The sequence below is a fragment of the Apostichopus japonicus genome, chromosome 7 (genome assembly GCF_037975245.1).
Source record: "Apostichopus japonicus isolate 1M-3 chromosome 7, ASM3797524v1, whole genome shotgun sequence".
Taxonomy (NCBI): domain Eukaryota; kingdom Metazoa; phylum Echinodermata; class Holothuroidea; order Aspidochirotida; family Stichopodidae; genus Apostichopus; species Apostichopus japonicus.
This window is the reverse complement of record NC_092567.1, coordinates 14209332-14233621: the sequence shown is the minus strand read 5'-3', so window position 1 is coordinate 14233621 and position 24290 is coordinate 14209332. Positions and strand designations below refer to the sequence as shown.

Below are 24290 nucleotides of genomic sequence, written 5' to 3'. Positions count from 1 at the left end.
CATCGATGCTAAATACACCGTACACATCCGTTCACTGCTCAGTCTATTCCCCCTTTCTCAAATTACAATTTCAGCATAGGCTACATTCAAATTTGCCGATAATAATTGAAAGTTTGTAAGAATATTCTTGGGGAAATTTCACTAGGCCCAAGGGCGTAGGAACCGGGGGGACTGGGGGGCGCCAGCCCCCCCCCCCCAGTGAAAAATGTGGAGGGGCGGAAGTGTCATTCCGCCCCCACTTCGCAAGTCAGAAAACCCCTTTTTCATTTCCAAATGAGAAAAAAAATCTCATTTGGAGCCCCAAATTGCATCTAAGGCCAGGTGAAAATACAAAATTATGTTTACAAAATGGAGTGGGTGTTGAAGTGTGCTATATTGCACCAAATTACATCTGAAGCCACCTGGAAATGCAAAAAAAATCCAAAGGGGAGGGGGACCCCCTCCCCTTAGACCCCTCCCCCAAGCCGGCCATCAGTCTTCAGCCCCCCCCCCCACTCAAAACTACCTTCCTACGCCACTGACTAGGCCCCTTTCTCCCTTTGATCCAGTCCGTGCTCTGTCTTTGGGATTTACTTCAACTAAGTTCTACTTGTATTTAGCCTATGCTAAGTTAGGCAATGCCTAGACTAAGGCTAAAGTTAGGGTATGCATACTCTTATTCTAACGTTGCCTCTAAACGAGTTCAGAGGCGTGGTGCTATCGAAAGCTGGTTTTCTTTGACGCATTGGTTTATTTCTCCAACCAAACGCGGTATGGAAGAAAAAGTTTCTTGCAAAACATTCATTATGAATGATTATATTAAATGAACTGCTTTGTTTGGACAAAGCTTTGGCGCGACTAATACGAATAAGGGCTTGAAGATATTTTCAATGGTATATTTTTCACCTACTGCAGCAGTTTAAAACGTATATTCAACCATAGTACCGTGTGAACGACACGAACCATGTGCAACGTTGTCATGGCAATACTTCACTACTCTTCACTCACCATGCTGACACAAGTTTTGGACATACTGAAATAAATCTCGACATATACGAAACGTTGGCGCGCGCCGAAGTGCCAAAATTATAGCACGACGTAAATATAGCATGTTGACATGACCAGTGTAGTACGTGTCATGCTGTTACAAGTTTTCGACATGCTGATGCTGAACTTGACATGTTGATAGACGCAATGGCATATTGTATTTTGTTTCGACATGTTCATATGGAATTGTAACATGCTGATATAGAATTGTAACATGTTGATATCGAATTGGACATATATATATTAACTTGGACACTTCACTTTCTTTTTCGACATTTATGGAACGTTTGGCTCTCCGTAGCACTGTACACCGTGCGGCTACTTTTGTGTCTAAGGACGAGGATCAGTGTAATTAAGTTAAGTGCGGTCTCTAGTAAGCTTGCTGCAAGAGATGATTACAGAGAAGATGTTCTTTGATGATCTGTATTCAGAGTGATATCACCAGAGCAAACAAATATTACATAGTAGGTGTCTAAATATAAACATATCAACAAGTATAGTGTATATTGCAACGATCAAAGCGCCCTCATTCAAGTTTTTTTTCGCAAACTAGACTTCTGCATAAACAGTACTTGCTCAGTGAATGTGTTATAGGCAAGGGCGTAGGAACCAGGGGGGCTGGGGGGGGGGGGGCGCCAGCCCCCCAGTGAAAAATGTGGAGGGGCGGAAGTATCATTCCGCCCCCCCGGTTCGCAGGTCAGAAAACCCCTTTTTCATTTCCAAATGAGAAAAAAATCTCATTTGGAGCACCAAATTGCATCTAAGGCCAGGTGAAAATACAAAATTAAGTTTACAAAATGGAGTGGGTGTTGAAGTGTGCTATATTGCACCAAATTGCATCTGAGGCCACCTGGAAATGCAAAAAATTCCAAAGGGGAGGGGGACACCCCCTCCCCTTAGACCCCTCCCCCAGGCCGGCCATCAGTCTTCAGCCCCCCCCCCCACTCAAAAGTACCTTCCTACGCCACTGGTTATAGGCAATATTAATTTGTTGCATTGTTTGATCTAAATCTGGGTATCGGTAGCTAGAGGAATTCAGCAAGTGAATGACGAGTTGGAAAGGTATCATTTCATTCATTCGGCAACTTTGGAGGACCATGGAGCTCTGTTTATAGCTCCATGGGAGGCCAGAGTTGACAATTCCAAATGGTGTAGATGATGGATCGGTCATGAGGTGGCCTTGGAGGGACAACTTCGGTACAAGGTCATGTTTGGCTAATTCTTGAACTTATCTCTACATCGGCTAAAATGTCTAATTCTTTAAATATTCCCTGCATCGGCAAATGATGCCAAATTATCTGTGTATTTTACTGTTTCAAGGTGGTATTACATATAATGGGGTAAATTCTGATCAGGAGATCCTTATAAGGAACCAAAGTCAATTTTTCAGGCAGGATAACTTATAAAATTCCTTGAAAGTTTCCGAGATGTACCGTATTCTTTCTTTTATTTGGGGAAGGGGGGATTTAACTTGCACTGAACGGTAGTGCAAAGATATAGTTAAGATACATTGTTTTTAGTCATTAATTTGCTGAAAATTGTATCATTATTATTTTACTCATTTCATCGTATCAGTCTCAGTGTAAATAAATGTAGTTAGAGCCTCTTGACAACTCTTCCGACATTTCCTTTTTGCGATAGCCTTCTCCGGAAATATCTAAGAATGTTTTATGACAAATCTCAGTTTGATTGATTTTTGCACGCTGTATCGCTACTCACAGTCTGTTAACCCAGCGTGTATGGAACGCCGAAAGGGTAATGCATTATGTTGTTTATTTATGCTGTCCGTCATAATGTTGTCTCTTCCAACGTCATTGTCTCCTTTGATGTTGTTGTCTCCTTTGATGCTGGCGGCGCTCTTCACTTATATGAGGTCAAAATACGTAAACAACATAATACATTTCCCTTTCGGCGTTACATAATTGTGAAGCAAATAAGGCCGTATGACGTCATGGTGAATTTAAAGTTTGTAATTCATCATTATCTTCCCATGTTCTGGCTAGTAAATGGCTGTCTTCCCATGTCTTGGCTAGTAAATGGTCGGTTATTAAAAAAGAGGTCAGAAACAAAGCAAGGCGCACAGACCTGTGATCTATGAAATGGATCACAAGTTAACCATTGTTGGACCACATTATCCAGTTATGGTTAGGCTAGGGACCAGTAGCATTCACAACAACAAAAGGGGGAGGAGGTGGGGTCGTCTTAGAGTGAACGGTCCGTACCTACGATCGTCAGATCAAACGGTTCAGTCAGGTAATGTTGCATTCTGCTGGGGAAGAATAGGACCACTACCATGGGTGTACCCTTCCTCCTCCCTTTTTAACTTCTCCACATAAAGATTGTTTAAAGTAAAACCTTGCGTTTAGAGCTACTTCTCTAGGCCTAACTTATAATCTAAATATTCCTCAAAATGATGCACCATTTGACGTCTAAATAAAAAAATATATAAAAAATACGGGGATGACCCCCCGTTAACCCTACATAGGAGACTGCTTCAATGAACTCCGTGAAGGTTCAGACTTAAGCAGACGGGGACATTTTGAGTTTATTATTTTTTAGTACAACTTCCTTTTTTTTAAAGGGGGTTTAGATGCAATATGGTGCTATCACTGATTTTGACTTACATTTGTGGCTAGACAAATTGGCTAACAGTGAAAAAAATCGTCCGTCTGTCCTTCTGAGGTTTTCATCATTCCATGAAATGAGATGACAGAAAACGAGTTAAGTCAGAAGTAGATGTCTTACTGAACGTACACGAGGTAAGATTATTAATTAATCAACAGTAGTCTAAGGTAAATGGTTTACTCTGTATGTTGCGTTGAAACAGGTTAAGTCCAATGCGAGAGTGTCACCCACGTACACCCACCCACACACACGCACGCGCACATGCATCCCGCGTGACTACAAAGGTTCATTTGCTTTCAGCAAGGAACCAAAAACAAAAACAAACATTTATTTAAAATGAATCTATTTATTACTAGGCAGCAGACTGCTTGTGTTCGAAAATAAAATTCAGAAAATATTTTTAACTATTAACTATTATTTTTAATATTATTTTTCAAATGGCAAAAAAGGAGCCAAAATTCTCACTGACCGAAAATCAGAAATGCTTGAAAATAGCTAACCAGTTCTAATGGTATCAAAGTAATATGATGAAAATACCTAAACAGTACTAATGGTATCAAAGTAATATGAAACTGTGGCAAATTGTGTCAGAGAACTCTGTCAGGCAAAGAACATCAAATAAAGAGCTGGAACAATAAAACACATATTTCAAAGCAGTATCAAATAGTTTTGTTGAAATGTTACATCATAAACAGAGTAATTTAAGATTCCAACATAGGTCATTTACTAATTAAACGTGTTTCGAGCTGATAAGCCTTTGGTACTAGAGTTTCATGAGCAATACTTCAACAGTACTGTATACAGTTGTGAGTTCAAAGGGAGGAATGATTTGAAATCAGATATAAACAGATTAAGGAATGGCAATGTTCAAATAATAATAAATCAAAAAGGCTAAAGAAATGCTTTATAAAATGAAAGACTTTCTACATTAGCTACTCTTAATTATTAAACTAATAAATAAATATAGAAATATATAAGAAGAAAAGATGGTTATCTACAAACTGTTAAAGAAGGAAAAGCTACAGAGCTAGAATGGTGAACGTCAAGCATCGCCCTGTAAAAGTTTATTCAGATTAAGTCAAGAATCACCCTGTACAGATTAGTCATATTCAGTTAGGCATCACCCTGTAAAAGTTTAGTCAGATTGAGTCAAGCATCGCCCTGTAAAAGTTTAGTCAGATTGAGTCAAGCACCGCCCTGTAAAAGTTCAGTCAGATTAAGTCAAGCATCGCCCTGTAAAAGTTTAGACAGATTTAGTCAAGCATTGCTCTGTAAAAGTTCAGTCAGATTAAGTCAAGCATCGCCCTGTAAAAGTTTATTCAGATTAAGTCAAGAATCGCCCTGTAAAAGTTTAGTCAGATTAAGTCAAGCATCACCCTGTACAGATTAGTCAGATTTAGTTAGGCATCACCCTGTATAGATAAGTCAGATTAAGTCAAGCATCACCCTGTAAAAGTTTAGTCAGATTAAGTCAAGCATCGCCCTGTAAAAGTTCAGTCAGATTAAGTCAAGCATCACCCCGTGCAGATTAGTCAGATTTAGTTAGGCAACGAAGTTCAGTCAGACATCTCTCAGTGAGTGTAGTGAGGGATCTGTAAAGAAAGGTGAAAGGTGAGATCATGATTAATCACAACGTGTAGTGATGGGGCTATTGAGAAATATGAACAACATACGGTACCTGTTAATAACTATTCAAAGGTTCAATGCCCTGTGAGTTTTGGAGAGAGGAAACTTCAACTCATTTCTGGTAGCAGCTGTCAATAACACCAGATAAATGTTGTTAGAATGCTCAGGTTGACAAAATTAATCATTTCCTGAAATTACCATAACAATATGTGTTTGTTTGCTCATGAATACCAAACTGGCGGCAGGTACTATGTTCACCGATACTATGTTGTTCATCCCACTGCTAATGGAACTATTCACGTTGTGGTGATCTTTGATATTCATGTCCATGGCATGTTTCTTTTGGGTAAACAGTTTTACTGGTGATCTTTCCTGTCAAGTAATGAGCTAATTCTCACCATTTAATTTCTCCCATTCTCAAACATAGCCAATCGATTCTTCACACTCCCTTCCTTGATAATCTTCTTGGAACCTGAAGATGATCTGCTGGTGTCCTGAAATTATCATTAAAATAAAAAATGGAACTTTTCAACTCTTACAGAAATTTTACATGGAAATATTATTAATGTTCATAACCCACTCCAAAAATGATGAGATGTGTACATTCAATACTAGACATAAGTAGTAATGAAGGATCTGTAGAGTTGAAAGATCTGAACTAATGATGAATGTTTAATACAAACATGCAGTAAGGAACTATCAATTTACTGAATGTAGGCATCAGATGTACAGGTCTAAAGATTCTCTATTCAATATACTGTGTTTACAAGGTTTCCACTTTTGACGGATCTGGTGATCTCAAATGACCTTTGACCTCCACATCACACCACAAAGCACTTTTCTTCATAATGTGGCATTCTCATAGACAGAACTATCAAACTTTCCCTTCTTGTGATGTCATACTTCCAAATTTTCACATGACCCCAAACGACCATTGACCTACACTACAAACCATAGGCTTCATAGACTCGATACATAGCATCCACATACAAGGCATATTGTAAGATCCATATCTGTCTTGTTCTTGAGATATCATGTTCACAAGCAGACACACATACATACATATACACACACATACCCACCCACACACCATTGCGAATAAAATAGTTGCAATTTACGTCAAACCAAACAGGATTACTTAATCAGCTGATGGGAATGCTTGGTCCTTATTTAAAAAGCCAACACTTCATTATAAACTAAAGACATGATTTCTATATGATGATGATGTAAAATTTAAAGATTTTTGATAACAAAGCTGACATGAACCAAACTTACCATTTTGCTTCTATTCCAAGCTTCCTCTTTCCTCTGCTTGACTCTTTAAAATGGAAGATATAATCATTAACAAGATTAAGATTCAAGAGTGTCCATGCTAAACTTTGGAAGAAGGCTAAATATGGATATGCTGCAAGCACAGAACACTCAAGTGATGTATCTATACAATGATTGAATGAAAAGACTAGTCTCCATTGAAACATTAATAATAGCATCACACATTTAACCTCCATGCAGTAGCGAGTATTATGGTGACATATATGTACCAAATCCCGGAATATACGACAAGTGACTTTTGTACATGGGTGCGCAATATATTCAGTGTTTATTGATCGCATTATACAATACATTAATATGCCTGACAAAGGTAGAACTCAATGAGTATTTCAACAAGTTGTAACAGGAGATTGCTACACAATGCTGTACATATTGCACATTCTACTACAAAAACCGTGTCTTTACATTACAGTTTCAAGTAGGTCATTTGGTAAAATACAACTTTTACTCACTTTCCTTCGACTGGGATGAAAAGAGTCCTAGAAGGGAAAAATTTTCATAAAAATAAAGAGACAACTGAAAACAGAATCTTATTCACAATTACATTTATGCAAGTGATCATCTTATTATGATTAGGAAGTAGAAAAGTAAACATAAGACTGGTCCTTGCAATGAAAGAAAGTTGCAAAAACAAAGATAATTCAAATGACATGAACTGCTAATGACTATACCAATCAGTTTCGGTCAAATTCGAAATAAAAGTTCCTAGATTGCTTTAGGAGTTGCTTTTTGAAGCTACCAATGCAATCAGGATATGTCATTGGAAGTCAATATGAATACTACAACCTCTCATGCTCAAGTCTATGAATGGAGTAACTTGTTTTAAGCAAGATATCAAAACTGAGTGGTTACTTACGGAGCCTTGGGTTCATTCTGTACCTCCTTATCTAGTTCTGCGTACTGGAAGATAAGACACGAAGATCACTATCCACATGAACGAAAAGAATTTCCATCTTCTTACACTTTGATCCCAAATATGAAGATTAAATGTTTCAAGATTGAGAGCTTGAGAGCAGTGAATTTAATAATTTTCTATAAAATATGGGGAAAATGTAAAAATAAAATAAGGATATAGTCTGAATCAGAAGAATAGCAGAGTGAGGTTATCAACACAGATTGAATTTATGTCTTGTGAGAGTTGTTGTATCTGAAAACAAGAAAGGAACCAGTCTGTGTGGTCAGTCTGATTGGTCAGTCTGAAATTGCAAGTGTAACCCACATATTGGCCAATATGATGATTTGCTGATTTCTAAGGACCCTAACGGACCCTTTCAGCTGCACTATCATGATACAATAAGGACACAAACCTGTTTATCCAGGGCTTGCTTCACCATCTGAAGATCAAAGATATCACCAAAGACATCTTTTAAGAGGTTGATCAAGTCTGCTGCTGCCTCTCGGAGCTCCTCCTCAGATGATGAGGGTGTTATCTCCAGAGCTGGTACTCGTTTATTAATCTCTAATTCTTTCTGACTAACAGGTGCCTTGGTACCATTCTACAAAAAAGATGTTTGGAGATAATCAATAAAATGTAAAACTATTTGATATGTTTGGAAATAAGTAGGTAGATGGAAGAATGTTGGGAGATAGGTAGGTAGATGGGAGTATGTTGGTAGATAGGTAGGTAGATGGGAGTATGTTGGTAGATAGGTACAGTAGGTAGATGGGAGTATGTTGGGAGATAGGTAGGTAGATGGGAGTACGTTGGGAGATAGGTAGGTAGATGGGAGATATGTTGGTAGATAGGTAGGTAGATGGGAGTATGTTGAGAGATAGGTAGGTAGATGGGAGATATGTTGGGAGATAGGTAGGTAGATGGGAGTATGTTGAGAGATAGGTAGGTAGATGGGAGATATGTTGGGAGATAGGTAGGTAGATGGGAGTATGTTGAGAGATAGGTAGGTAGATGGGAGTATGTTGGGAGATTGGTAGGTAGATGGGAGTATGTTGGGAGATTGGTAGGTAGATAGGAGTACGTTGGTAGATAGGTAGGTAGATGGGAGTACGTTGGGAGATAGGTAGGTAAATGGGAGTATGTTGAGAGATAGGTAGGTAGATGGGAGATATGTTGGGAGATAGGTAGGTAGATGGGAGTATGTTGAGAGATAGGTAGGTAGATGGGGAGTATGTTGGTAGATAGGTAGGTAGATGGGAGTATGTTGGTAGATAGGTAGGTAGATGGGAGTACGTTGGTAGATAGGTAGGTAGATGGGTGTATGTTGGTAGATAGGTAGGTAGATGGGAGTACGTTGGTAGATAGGTAGGTAGATGGGAGTATGTTGGGAGATTGGTAGGTAGATGGGAGTATGTTGGGAGATAGGTAGGTAGATGGGAGTACGTTGGTAGATAGGTAGGTAGATGGGAGTACGTTGGTAGATAGGTAGGTAGATGGGAGTACGTTGGGAGATTGGTAGGTAGATGGGAGTATGTTGGGAGATTGGTAGGTAGATGGGAGTATGTTGAGAGATAGGTAGGTAGATGGGAGTACGTTGAGAGATAGGTAGGTAGATGGGAGTACGTTGGTAGATAGGTAGGTAGATGGGAGTATGTTGGTAGATAGGTAGGTAGATGGGAGTACGTTGGTAGATAGGTATGTAGATGGGAGTATGTTGGGAGATTGGTAGGTAGATGGGAGTATGTTGGGAGATAGGTAGGTAGATGGGAGATATGTTGGTAGATAGGTAGGTAGATGGGAGTATGTTGGGAGATTGGTAGGTAGATGGGAGTATGTTGGGAGATTGGTAGGTAGATGGGAGTATGTTGGAAGATTGGTAGGTAGATGTGAGTATGTTGGGAGATTGGTAGGTAGATGGGAGTATGTTGGTAGATAGGTAGGTAGATGGGAGTATGTTGTTCTGTAGTGACAGATGTTGGCATCAATAAATGATATCTAAATCCACAAAAGAACACATGTACTTGTTCAGTTGGCAGAACCAATCACAAGACATAAACCATGATGAAACACCAAACTCTTGATGTGTATGATTACCCGATTGGTTACATTGTTGTTGTTTTTCTCCGTCTCCTTCTTACGAGCTTCTCTCACTGCATTCACCTCCATCGCTTTCTTCTTTTGATATTCTTCCTTGATACGATTCAGCTCTGCTTCCTCCTGCTCGTGTTTCTTACGACGAGCTTCCTGTTGACGTCCAAAGAACAAGTTTTAGACATACATCTACTGGTGAGGATTCCCCCAAGACCCTATCTTGGTAATGTATAGTGATTAAGGAAAGCAAATGTAACTAGATATAAAATTATGTGTTGGAATTTGAACACTAAGCACAGCTTCAGCAATTATTAGTTCACGTTCCTTCTCCGGTAACATAGGTATTCAGTAACATAGTGTATAATTGAGTATATTATCCTGAAAAGTATAAGTGTTGATTATTTATACCATCTCATTCATTTTAAGTACACACATTTTGTTGTTTCTTGGTTTTTGTTTTTTTGGCTTCCTTATTTGTTATTCCTTTCCCTGCATGGAACTGTTCTTTGTTGAGCTATGAGGTTTCTTATAATAGTTCCTTTCATAACTATGCTTGATGTATATTTAACATAAATCAATTATATGTGTATATTGTATTCTACTGTAGAAATGCAGATAAAATGAAATGAAAGGCCTTTTACATTTTCTTAACCACAAGAGTCGACTCATTACATGAGGTTCCAAAGAGGGACATGTTTACAATTTGAAATACACTATGAACTGAACTAAGGATTTAAACAATTCAAGACAGTCACCACAGCTACATGAACGATCAGTTTGATTAGTTGAAACAATTTCATGAGTTTATAAATTAAGGTGGAATTAATCTAGGACTGTAGGTTTTACTTCCACTTATGGCTGGAGGCCAAATTTACCTAAGAATTACTGTAGTTAAATATACATTTCCTACAGGACAGCTACATGTAGAAAGAGATGTATTTGAAACAAATTACTTTCTGAGCTTCATATTCCTTCCGATTGTCTTTATCTTTTCCACTCAAGATGGCCTCTCCCATCTGGTATGTCGGCTTAACTGTGATCTTCTTTGGTTCCTGTCAAGAATAACATACTAAAGTTTATTCTACCAAAAGTGAGTAGTTATAGTTGCGTTAGTTGAGTACATACTGAGATGAGGGATGTGATAACACATTACAGAGGGTATGTCTGCCAGTACATACTGAGATGAGGGATGTGATAACACATTACAGAGGGTATATCTGCCAATACATACTGAGATGAGGGATGTGATAACACATTACAGAGGGGATGTCTGCCAATCCATACTGAGATGAGGCATGTGATAACACATTACAGAGGGGATGTCTGCCAATTAATACTGAGATGAGGGATGTGATAACACATTACAGAGGGGATGTCTGCCAATTAATACTGAGATGAGGGATGTGATAACACATTACAGAGGGGATGTCTGCCAATTAATACTGAGATGAGGGATGTGATAACACATACAGAGGGGATGTCTGCCAATACATACTGAGATGAGGGATGTAATAACACATTAAAGAGGGGATGTCTGCCAATACATAATAAGATGAGGGATGTGATAACACATAACAGAGGATGTCTGCCAATACATAATAAGATAAGGGATGTGATAACACATTACAGAGGGGATGTCTGCCAATACATACTGAGATGAGGGATGTAATAACACATTAAAGAGGGGATGTCTGCCAATACATAATAAGATGAGGGATGTGATAACACATTACAGAGGGGATGTCTGCCAATACATAATAAGATAAGGGATGTGATAACACATAACAGAGGGGATATCTGCCAATACATAATAAGATGAGGGATGTGATAACACATAACAGAGGATGTCTGCCAATACATAATAAGATAAGGGATGTGACAACACATTAAAGGAATTGTCTGGTGGAAGATTTTGATACATTGTCTTTGTAGTTATTATTTTTCTCTTTCTAACGATATAAAAATTGTCCCCATTCGACGTTTTCTTCTTGTAGAAATCTGGTTTTCAAATTCACCAGTTTCTCACCAAAAGTACCGTTTGTTCGAACGCTTCAATATGGTGATTGACGTAGTGGTTGCAGATAGGCAAAACAGGCGACTTGAAGTTAGCACTCCCAATTCCGCAGCAAATAAACTCACGTGTAAGCACATTGGATTGCCTCATATATATAACGTACATACTCGCGAACGTATATACTACGATGCTCAGTTGGTGTACTTGTATAGCGTTACACATAGTACACTCACACTCAAACCACAGTTCATTAACTGTTCTTCGAAATCGCTGAAATAAAATTCACGGATCAAATTAACAGTAAAAGGAAACTTGTAAAGTATTCGTTAAACCGAAAGATGAAACTTGGCGGAATCGATGTCATCGCAGAACTGTCCGATTGTAAACGTTAGAGTAGGCTATACACGCGAACATTCTTCGCGCTGGAGCTGGATACCGCGATGTGTAAACAACGAAGAGCCTGCTGTTAAAACTTATCTTGTGTTTCACAAAGACCACGAAACCACCGATCTACTACATATATGGCGGCTTAAGGAGTTTTTTAAATTATATCTAATTTATAAGAAATTTCACCGGAAATTATTGAAGAAATTGATCGAATCGTTGTCAGAGCAGAATGTAGCACTGAGAAGCTTAGGCTTCGCGGAACTGTCCGATTGTCAACGTTTGAGTATAGCCTACATGCGAACATTTTTCGCGTTGGAGCTGGATAGCGCGATGTATAGCCTGAACAACTCAGAGTCTGCTGTTAAAATTTACCTTGTGTTACACAAAGACCACGAAACCACCGATCAAGTACATGGCGGCTTAAGGAGTTTTTGAAAACATATCTAATTTTAAAGAAATTTCACCGGAAATTAAGGAAGAAATTTATCTGTATACAAACGCTGTTTTTGTTGTGATTACCGTATAGGTACTGTGCGGAGGGTGGGTTATGACGCAATCTGCTATGGCAGAGCTGACGTCACGTATTGTACTGTTCAAATCATTTTTGAAATGTCTATCCATAACGATTAAAAAATCGTTTCTCTGTCAAACGCAACATTAGCGTTCTCATACTTTGACAACATGTTTGGAAAATTATTTACTATTTTTTAAGCTAACTTCTTTGGGCCACCAGACAATCCTTTTAAAGAGGGGATGTCTGCCAATACATAATAAGATGAGGGATGTGATAACACATTACAGAGGGGATGTCTGCCAATACATAATAAGATAAGGGATGTGATAACACATAACAGAGGGGATGTCTGCCAATGCCAATACATAATAAGATGAGGGATGTGATAACACATAACAGAGGATGTCTGCCAATACATAATAAGATAAGGGATGTGATAACACATTACAGAGGATGTCTGCCAATACATAATAAGAAAAGGGATGTGATAACATATTACAGAGGGGATGTCTGCCAATACATACTGAGATGAGGGATGTGATAACACATTACAGAGGGGATGTCTGCCAATACATACTGAGATGAGGGACGTGATACCCATTACAGATGATGTCTACCATTACATAATAAGATGAGAGATTTGATAACACATAACAGAGGGGATGTCTGCCAATATATAATAAGATGAGGGATGTGATAACACATTACAGAGGGGATGTCTGCCAATATGTACTGAGACAACGAGGAAATTAAAAGTTGAATGTTAATTCAATTTATATAAACAGCATTAAAACCTCCACCTTCCAGTTGTTTTCAAGATACCTTACATTGGACCACCAATACACAGATTGCATTAAAGTTAATATTCCAATCATGTAAATGATTCCTTCATTGACTTATCTTCTAGATATACAAAGTAAGTTACACAAGATATCAGCGTCTATTATGCTTTTAACATAAGCAAGGTCTACTTCACACCTTCTTTACGTCAGCTTCCATCTGTGCTTGTAGCTGGTTCATCCTCTCACCGACTCCAACATTCACCTTAAGAGCAGATTCTTTGGACTTTGGGGTGAAACTGGCATCCTATTAAGAACAAACATAACATATATATCAACATTAATCAACTCTTTGAGAATATGGTAAAACTTTCTAGAGCAATGTTCTGTGTAAGATCTATAAAGCTTTTACCTCCATCCAAAGAGAAACAAGAAGCTGACAGTTAGCCTTAATAGGAAATCCCACCACTACCTTAAAACCATGATTAGTATTTACAAAGTAGGCTAGGATTGTTACTTGTACTATAACAGTGAGGAAGGCCTAGTCTAAAATTTTAACATCATTTACAAAGTAGACTAGGATTGTTACTATACTATAACAGTGTGGAAGGCCTAGTCTAAAATTTTAATATGTTTCAAAGCAGCCAACAAACATTTAAAATTTTTTACCAGAAATGCAAATGACTTGAGACTGAGCCTGGTCATAATTTGGTTGAATTTGTGTCAGGAATATGACTGAAGATGCAAATCTTAAGATGTCATCCTAAAAAGTTTCCGTTTGCTGAATTCTGCTGTCCAAAATGACCTTTGACAGTCACTAAACAAAAAGGCTTCTTTTCTTATTATGTTGCATCCACAACCTAAGAACGAGAAGGTGAAGTAGCTACAGATCTCATCTAGAGAAGATTACAAGGTCTTCATATTTTGACCACTGCTGACCTCAATTGAGCTTTTGACTTCCACAAAAAAAAACATTTGGCTGCATCTACTCAAAACAGGACATCCAGGGACACAATATGAGATCAATCCAAGCTTCCCTTCTTGAAGAAAATGTGTTTACAAAATGTGTGACCTCCATCAAATGAAATAGGATTCATATTTTAATATCATCCATCCACATCCAACATATGAGATCAGTCTACATTTCATATATTTAAATAAAATGTTTACAAGGTTTGAACACATTTGATCTATGCTAATAGCAATGACCTTTGGCATTCAGTGAAAACAATAGGCCTCAAGTACTCAATAATATGAGACATCAACATTTAAGGTATGAAATCATTACACGCTTCACTTCTTATTAAAGATACTGTGTTTTATTATTTTGCACATTTTGAGAGCTGCTGATTTAATTTGACCTTTCACCCGGGCCACTACATGCAATAAGCTACTTGAAGTCAACACGAGGCACTTCACATATCTGAGGGCAAGAGAGTGTATAAGGAACAAATATAGCCAGCTGCTTAGACATAACAAAGGCAATGGAAGTGAAGAGGCAAACAAAGGTTTCACTTAAAATCAACTCTTGCAAGTAATTTACTAACAGATGATTCACCTTTTGCAAGGATTCTAATCCCCTGTCTCTCATTTTGCTGACAATGCTGCAAAAAAAATTAAAAAAAAATAATAAGGATAATAATGAAGAGAGAGTGAGACAACAATTTTATCAATAACTAGTGATGAACAGCAACATGAGACACTCTCCTGATAGTGTACCTCCATATATCAATATGATAAACAGTAGCATGAGACACTCTCCTGATAGTGTACCTCCATATATCAATATGACGAACAGCAACATGAGACACTCTCCTGATAGTGTACCTCCATATATCAATATGAATGAACAGCAACATGAGACACTCTCCTGATAGTGTACCTCCATATATCAATATGATGAACAGCAACATGAGACACTCTCCTGATAGTGTACCTCCATATATCAATATGACGAACAGCAACATGAGACACTCTCCTGATAGTGTACCTCCATATATCAATATGAATGAACAGCAACATGAGACACTCTCCTGATAGTGTACCTCCATATATCAATATGATGAACAGCAACAAGAGACACTCCCCTGATAGTGTACCTCCACATATCAATATAGAACTATACATACTCAGTCTTCACACTGTCAATTCAATATTAAGGTTCTTATTGCAGAGTAATGATTTTTGACCAATAGATGTATCAACTTATCCACAACTTCAAAGACAGCTTTCATTGGTCAATGGAAACAATCATATGTATACATGTAAATGCATACATCTCACTCTGCTTCATGTAACAGTACCAATAAAATGCTACAAAATACTTCTCAAATACAGAGAGAGAAGCATGCCTGGAATTCATGCTAGAATCACCAGCAGCTAAAACAAAAAGGGCGGGGGCAGGGGGGGGGACACAGGAGAAGGGAAAGCCAAACAACCCCAAAATATTTCTATAGCAGGAAACAATGAAGTAACATTGTACAGAGTACTTCAACTGTAACTTTGATTAGAATTCCTAAACTGTACGATTCCCGATGAATACAAAAGCAAATGATCATGAAATTATGTAATGCTAGCGATATGAAAGTTATTATAATTTGGAGAATAGTGCAGCCATTTTAGTGGTTAAAAGTAATGACTATTACCTGGATATTGGTTTAGGTTTCCACAACTGCAGATGATGTCACACTATGAATAGGGAAGGGATATGATGATGTGAGACATGCAGAGTAAACGAGATAATGATGTGTTAAAGGGTGTGAAGACTCGGGAATAAAGAAACGTCTAATGCTGGTAATTTGACCTACCTGTAGTTTCGAAGGAGGTGTAACAGAAGTGTTAAACACCACCATCGATCCCAGAAAATACACACACAGCTTGCTACCGTCGGTAATTAGACACTAGTGTACAGTCAGTACATACAGCTGTGGTCAATACCCACAGCACTGTATACAAATGATACAGCGATGGACATCTCAGGTCCAGCTAAAGATAGCAATTAAGGTATCTTGTTTCATTACTGTCTGCATTTTGCAGCAACACGAACAAAACGTCACTTGCAAGTAACAGAAAGTAAACTTTTTCAGATGGCCGCACGCGGTTTGGGGCGAGTCTTCAATGCCTTTAATGACACTAGTACAATGTAGGGTCTAAAGGATTATGGCTTACTGTAGATGCATGCATAGTCCATTCAGGGTTAGGATTTACTCCCCCCTCCCCCCCCCCATCTTTGATTTACAATGTCACAACATTTACTCTGGTGTCAGCAACATCTTTAAAGAGTCTGAGAAGTGGAACAACTTGTCATTCTTTGTTCTTTTCCATTTTCTATCTACAATGTGTCCAGCTACCAGCACTGACATACAAGTAAAAATTTTTGGTTTTCTCAAAATTTGAAACCTATTATGATACTCATCTTTGAATCTCCCTATGAATACTTAGTAACATGTGGTCATGAATATTCAGTGAGAGTGGACCAATCACCAATCTGCATGTTAAGTACCCTGGCGATCAATTGAGTTACTTGGTTTCTCCCAACATTATACATAGATAGATTATGCTAACTTGGCACAAAAATCTCCTAAAACCTTGGACTTCCTTATACTGGTCATTGCTTATTCTTTCAAAGTGTTAATTGGCTGCTGTACAAACGATACTGTAGGTGATATGTACAGTATAGTACTTTAGAAAGGAATTATGTTGGGGGAAGGAAAGATATATTTTTCCACAGCTATCATGATTGACAACAGAATAGATATTATGTGGCAATAAATGCTAAAGTTTCTTTGAGGTGTATACTACAGTGAACTATTACAATGAAGGCCAGACTTTATACAAACTACTTATGTAAAGATTTTAATAGTTACTCTGAAGATGGTGAATTATTTATTGTAGTGTCTCTAAACTACAGGCAAGATGTGAACGAAACTTACCCAGATCCAATGGTAATAACAGGTCGAGGCTTGAAACTGGAAGACAAAGGAGATAACACCCTATGAAGTCAGTTGCTCAAGTAGACAATTTTACGTCTTACCTGAACCTAGTAAACTTCCTCCCAACATCAGAACAGACAGGGTAGCTTGGTGCAGTTAACTTGCACCATTTTACTGTATTATCAAAGGCATGAATGATTTGGCCACACAGACCACTTATCAAACAATGCCCTTAAAATATTTTCATGAAATGTTAGACATGCAGTTTTAATTCACTCCATTACAATTAAGTCAATTCTCAAAATAATTCATATTACATGTAGCCCCATGGCTACAATAGGGCACTGTATTATATAACAGTACCCTTTGTTTCCCTTCATGGTGCTATAATGTACTAGTTGATGCTTGTAGCAATTAAGACTCAGCTCATCCATGGATTAATAAAGCCTTGAGACTCATGATGGCTGGGCAGGATGTTGCTCATCTCTGGTGTGTGTATACCCACAGTTACTAGGAGTCTTTGTTTTTGGTAATGTTCTTGAAGCCCACAGCTTGACCGGAGGAGAATGATATATATTACGTACCCCTCTACTTTTGGTGGAGAAAGTAGATGGACTTCATCCAGCTTTTTTGGCTACCTTCCCAGTAATGAAGAGTCATCATGTGACTACAGGTCCTGTCTAATTAATATTCCACTTTAGTATTGACCAAATCTAGAGAGTTCATGAATAATTGATTGAGTATGTTTGCCTAGACCAATGAGGAAGGTATATAAAAGTAGGATAGGACTGATGAGATAATAACAACATGGAACGATAATGAAACAACATGGAACGATAATGAAACAACATGGAACAATAAAGAAAGGTAAACAATAGAACAAATAAAGATTCTTATAAGTTTCAAAGAACTATTAAAACCTATCTGTGGATGTACTGCACAAGACCATCAGCATGGACTTACGTGACCAAATATTCCATAACAACTCCATGGATGGGATCTGGTGCATATAGATTTTTGAATCAATTTGAGAATCATTATTGCCCCCACATCAGGCTCTTCCTTCTACAAACAGACCCAAGACTGAAGAGGAAATTTGCCAGGCAGGAAATGTCATCCATCACATTATCTGTGGGGTCATCCCAACAGGAACAACTATTACTGGCTGTCCAATAGTTAAACCAACTTAACAGTTCACTACTACACAGTAGGACTTTGTGGATATATTATTTGCTGTTGTTGATACAGCCATGACCAAGATTAGGGAGAGATTTAGCAGAACATCGGATAATGGATTCGGGGTGTATGAATGCATGCAAGACATCCTGGTTAAACAGGAGACGGACAAAGACCTGGTTGATATGTATTCTGAACTTGATTATGAGACACTGGACAATCAACTTGTTCATTAAGAATTTCAATTTTCACGCATCTCTACGTGGAATGTCACCAGATATGAGATCTCTTTTTTTCCACAAGTTGAGCAGCTTCTAAGACTGCTACTGGTTTGCCCTGTGTCCTCATGCGAGGCAGAACGCTCATTCAGTGCCCTCAGATGTATAAAAACCTGGCTGAGGAGTACGCTGACTCAGAAGAGATTAAACTGGGTTGCCGTGTGCAATGTACACAAACAACGTATGGAAGACATAGATCTTACATTGGTAGAGAGAGAATTTGTGAGCATGAACAATGCTAGAAAACATGTATTTGAAAGGTTTTAGAAAAGATCCTATTTCTGGTGTGTTAGGAAAGAATTGTCATGTTGTATACGTATTGATGAAACTCTGTCCTCTATTGCTTAGATATTATTCAGCTTTTAATTGTTTAACCTGCCTTTGTTCTAGCAAACTTTATTAAATTATATTGAGTCCCCTAGAGTGCACCAAATCATTTGGCTTCCAGGGGCTTTGCCACCGGACCCCAACAGGGGACCTGGACGGCCCTCTCTACCCATGGGCGACGATCACCCATGTCTTTAAAAGAGGCCAGAGTAGTAATAACCAATGTTTTTACAGTTTTCATTTGTTTCCAAATAGGCTTGTCAAAATCGCATTAAGTTACCTCGCTGGGCCCAATTTCCTGACGCTGGGCCCACTTTCTGGGTCCCACTGCGACATAGTGCCCTGGGGTAGTGGAGGAGGGGTGGTAGAGGGGATCCCCTTCTGCTTGATCAACCCACCCTACCCCCCTGTGAATGCGGTTTTTGCATATATCTATATACAAAATATCACAACCCACGCGAAGCGCGCGAACAATTTTGGAGATAAAGTTGCTATGCACCCAAGCAAATTTCCCCCCCAATATTTGAAACAAATCGCCGCCCTTGGCTGTCACTGTCCACTATGGTTAACAGTCTCTCCTGGCCAGCCTCATAGTGGTAGCAGATGTCAGCAATGTCTGGCCATTTCACCTGACCAACCTGTTCCTCCAATCATCTGGGCAACACCAGAATCAGCAGCAACCCCAATTGAACAATTGCTGTCACAAGGACACTCAACCCTTAGAAATAGCTTTAATTAAGCAGATCTTGTCGGGAAACTGTAGCATCACTCTAAGTAGTGCAGTCTGTGATATAAGTGGTCCCACTTCAAAGAATTTGTTTCCCTAAATGGTAGTAACTGTAAAAGTGCTGGTTGACACAGGAGCTTCCATATCTTCTTTGTCTCTCATCCAAAGATCTTGTATCCTAATAGTGTCCATATTTGGTGAATCCCTAATAAGCAATATTAAAGGGTGTGTGTGGTGAAACACAGTCTTGGGCATATCAATTTGCCTGTTACTAGTATTAACAATTAAACATCATCCACATCATCATCATCATCATCATCCCCACAAATTCACTCGATCTTCTGGCAGAAGTTTATAAATTACCATTGGGGTACACAGACCATTGCCTCCCACCCAGAACTAATTATTTACAGTACCAATTCTTACCCATGATGCATTGATGCCCTTTGTTGGGTTAAACAGTGTGGTTAGTCTATTGTTTCCATATTCTTGAGAGTCTACTGAGTAAACCTTCATTTCATAATAAAGAATTTAACTTTTATATAGTATATTCATTCATTTGTCTTTATTCTTGAGCATGACATTATGCTAAAAGTATGTGACTGTACTGCCATAATTTTGTGTAACCCTATGGACATTCTAGGCTTCCATAGAGTGTCCAGAGGATTATAGTTATTTATTGTAATTTGTGTTGCCCTGACCAAGTCATTGAACTGATTAGTAACAAGGTCACATATAACCTACTTTTACAGGGTTCATTGCTGGTATTAATAAAAAAAAAAGGCTGCCACTTCATTTATCTTTGCATTGACGTACATTCCTGATTTGCCCGATTCAAAGATATTCGGCAAACACTGTGTCACTAAAGCTGTTAAGAACATTGCAAAGCTTTGATCATGTTATTGATTTTGTTTACTCAGTGCTGCGACACAGTCTAATGATGACAGGTTTTTTTTATTTGATCAATTTGTGTTGTATGTGTATGGTATTGTTCTCCCAATATTTTTATCATATAAACTCATTACACTTGCCACAAGTGCCACGAGTGCCACAACACAATCAAGATTGACAAAGTGAAAGTCATGAATCCACGACTACCGTGAAGAAACAAGTAAGTTCCACTGAACACTTAACATGTTAGTATGTAATGCGCCTATAATATTTTTATTTTAATCCATTTAGCATCGCACTAAGTCAATGTCAAAACCTGGTCTAACCATCTGCTTATTTGCTGATATTGTCACTTTCACAGACCCATGGATGAAACGTAAGAACCCATTTCACTGAACGGAAATCACAGACAATTTGAGAGAATTCCCTAACAAGGCTCTACTATGATAACCATAGCCAAATTAAAGTTAGGCTGCTACAGTACTGATGAAGCTCCGTGCATATAAGCACGAAAGCAGAAACCGGTTTAGCTTGTTCATTAAGAACCAAATTAATCTTTTAAGAGAATTTGAGAGAATTCGACCACTGCAGAAAAATATCAAATATGTAGGACAACGTGTACGAGGACATACTGTACAGTACCAATCCCCGGCATACTAAAAAAGACTACTGTATCTTTCGCAAATGAATCACGAAAGATGATTCGGGAATTTTCTAAAATATTCATGGTTCACCAGCAAGCCCTTGTAACGTCAGGCAGTGGCACGGCCTACCATTATTCTTAACTTCTTTTCTTTATCATTAATGAGTTCTTTACTGACGATACCGATCATTTTGTTTATGACGTCTTCATTTATTCAGGCTGCCAAAATAATTTGCTTTGGAAAGCCAGCATCTGGGATTGGCACCAATATTTCTTCAACTGAGGAAAGCGAAAAACGAAGAGCTGTCTTATGAACAAGTAGAAATACGGGTTGAATAACCGGCAAACAATGCACCATAGATGACACACCAACCGTTGAAAACAACATACTGTACCATCCTATTATTTAAGTCGGAACTCTCCAAGGGTCTGAAAGATTGTTTCGGACAATTCAATATTATGTTTTATTTTGAAAAGGAAATATTTTTTCTCTTTCGTTTTACAAATTCAGGTTTGACTTAATCTTTCTTATTTTCTTGGATTCTAGTTTTCAGTACAGTTTAGCTTAAGTATTTCCTCTTTATTCTTTTCCCCCATACTAGCAACAATTCAAAATGACAGTCACTTAAGACAATTGCTCCTCAATTTAAAATGACAGCGATAAGACCAGACCTTTGAGCACTATGCTACACAGACTTACTGCCATCTTGATTGGCAGGCTATGAGATGAATGACTATGAGTCACTAGCTCATTTCTTAGCATTTGAAGACTATTTGGTAGCACTTGACCTAGTGTAATGTAGTATGTAGTTACTGTATATCCCCATCATATTACTTTAAGCATGTGCTTCAATGCCTCTTTGTCTTAAGAGTAACTATTTACTTCCTGTTCCCGAGTTAAGTCACCCTACTCCCACATCATATTCGTAGAAGCCCCCTTTGTCTTAATTCCATGAAAAACACATGCTTAACCACAGATGTCGACCTGTTGCATCTCATGTGTATTCACAAATATGGTTAGTCATAGCCATCTCCTATGTGCCTTAGTAACCAAGAGTTTAAGTCACAGAGAGGTTATTGGCCGTTCTCATGTGGATTTTGGAGCTACAGTAATTATACAGGAAGTTGTAATGACTAAAATACATTTTGTAACATGTAGTAACTGTAATTAGCTCCAAAATCCACATGAGAACAAATTTATTATTTGGGATATTTATGTTGTGTCAGATTCTTCAGATATAAGAAGAAACTAATTGACAAAGATATGATTTGTATTGCACTGAATAACCAACATACTATTATATATACCAGATAAGTTGGGGGGGGGGGGAAGGGGTATATCAAGCTTCTAAAATTCTATAAATTCTATAAAAAAAATTGTACTCTCTGGAGAAGATCCTGCTAGGATCGAAACGTTGACCAACTTACTTTTACACAATCTCCTCCTACACAGGGTCTCTAGTGGATAAGCAGTTACTTAACAGTTTCATTTTATTTTTATTTGAAGCAGTTAGCAAACAGTTTTATTTTATTTTCATTTGAAAATTCTATTTAAATGATATTAACGACTCTAGAACACAGGAACACTATATCAAGTTGACGCCTTAAAGAAAAATTGAGGAGTGAAAAATAGAACAACAGATGGCACTATTTGTTTCATGAATATAACAGTTTCAACAAAAGTTAGCAACCACTACAAGATTTTCAACAATTTCTTCCTAAACAGAGACCACATCACCCTCATTACAGAAACTGGAGAGGAGTTGATTGTGACATCAGACCTCATCGCCGAAATGAAAATCAGCGTAGAAGACTTCACAAAGAAGACGCCGATTCAGGTCACAACAACGACAGACAAAGGCAGAATAATAAAAATAGAATTAGCTTTGGAATCAGATACTGAATCAACCATAAAGCCCATCAACATATTAACTCTTCTTTTGTTTTTATCATTATGTTATATTGAACGAAAGAGCAACAAACAAAAAAGAACTCAAAAGCCAACCGATTTGCTTTACCTTCATAATACAAATCCAGGGACATCTTTCCTACAAGACATAATAAAACTACCTTCCGTTTGTATTGACGTCACAATTTAAACATGATGGTCCACCATAATTTCAAAAAAATGTTGTTAACTAAATAGCATTGAATGCTTCCTTCCCGCCACTCAAACAATTTGTCAACACCGCAAAGACAAATGTTTCGTTTTCTAGCAATTCAAAACCCAACATTATAAACATTTCTCCAACAGGATATAACATATTGGAAATACATTGAAAATCAACGGATCACAAATAGCTCACATATGCGTCATCGCTAAAAACAAGTTATAGGTTATAGTATGGAAAAAAAGACTAGGATTCCAGACTTCAGAGAGTGTAGTTCAGATACAATCCAGTAATAAAGCTTATATTCTACAATTATATCTATGTCTGGAGTTTCTCTTTATCTGTTGTTCATTCAAGGGACGAAATAGTTTTAGAGAATTGATTAGCAATAATTGCTCGACAATTCTTGGAAATAGCAATTAGCATTAGCAGGTACTGCATCTTTTGCTAATCAAAAGTAATATTGATTAGCAACTGGCAATTCTTGGGTAGCAAATTGCTATGCGAACCCAGTTATTTCGTCCCTTGTCATTATACTTATTTAATAACGGAGCATGAACTAATTGAGCCGGAGTACCCAACGTACTGTAACACTAGACAAGAGTGCTGATGCCATATATACTGTAGCTTACATTATAAACAATTTTAAAAGAACTCTCTCTGGTATCAGCCAGATTATGGATAGGGGGTAGGCAGTTCCATACGTTTAAGAGTTACGACAGACTTTTACTGTAAGTACAGTAGGTAGTCGTAATCAGTCCCTGTATTGCAAACATTACTTAATTCGTTAGTAGCAATTTAACTTCTAAGATAGGTAACAGTGCCGACCAGCCCTTGTCAAACATTGTTCAGGCAGCGACTAAGCTGAATTATGGACCAACTCAAGTTAGGGACAAATTTCTCACAAGCATCCCCA

At 38.0% G+C, this 24290-nt stretch overlaps 1 protein-coding gene across 6 annotated transcripts in view; it reads right to left on the bottom strand.

The window, feature by feature from the left end:
- Positions 1-4150: 4150 nt before the first annotated feature.
- Positions 4151-24290, bottom strand: part of LOC139969395 (uncharacterized) — a 62062-nt gene continuing 41922 nt past the window's right edge. For 5 of the 6 annotated variants that reach the window (XM_071974319.1, XM_071974320.1, XM_071974323.1 and 2 more), the window contains 11 exons: positions 17222-17257; positions 14848-14893; positions 13489-13596; positions 10549-10647; positions 9599-9748; positions 7917-8105; positions 7466-7509; positions 7062-7088; positions 6553-6595; positions 5676-5771; positions 4151-5243 (listed from right to left, as the gene is read on the bottom strand). In XM_071974319.1, the coding sequence (XP_071830420.1) occupies positions 5679-5771; positions 6553-6595; positions 7062-7088; positions 7466-7509; positions 7917-8105; positions 9599-9748; positions 10549-10647; positions 13489-13596; positions 14848-14893; positions 17222-17257 (835 nt within the window). In that variant the 3' untranslated portion in view covers positions 4151-5243; positions 5676-5678. The remainder of the gene's footprint in view (positions 5244-5675; positions 5772-6552; positions 6596-7061; positions 7089-7465; positions 7510-7916; positions 8106-9598; positions 9749-10548; positions 10648-13488; positions 13597-14847; positions 14894-17221; positions 17258-24290) is intronic. The other variant, XM_071974321.1, reaches the window with a different exon arrangement.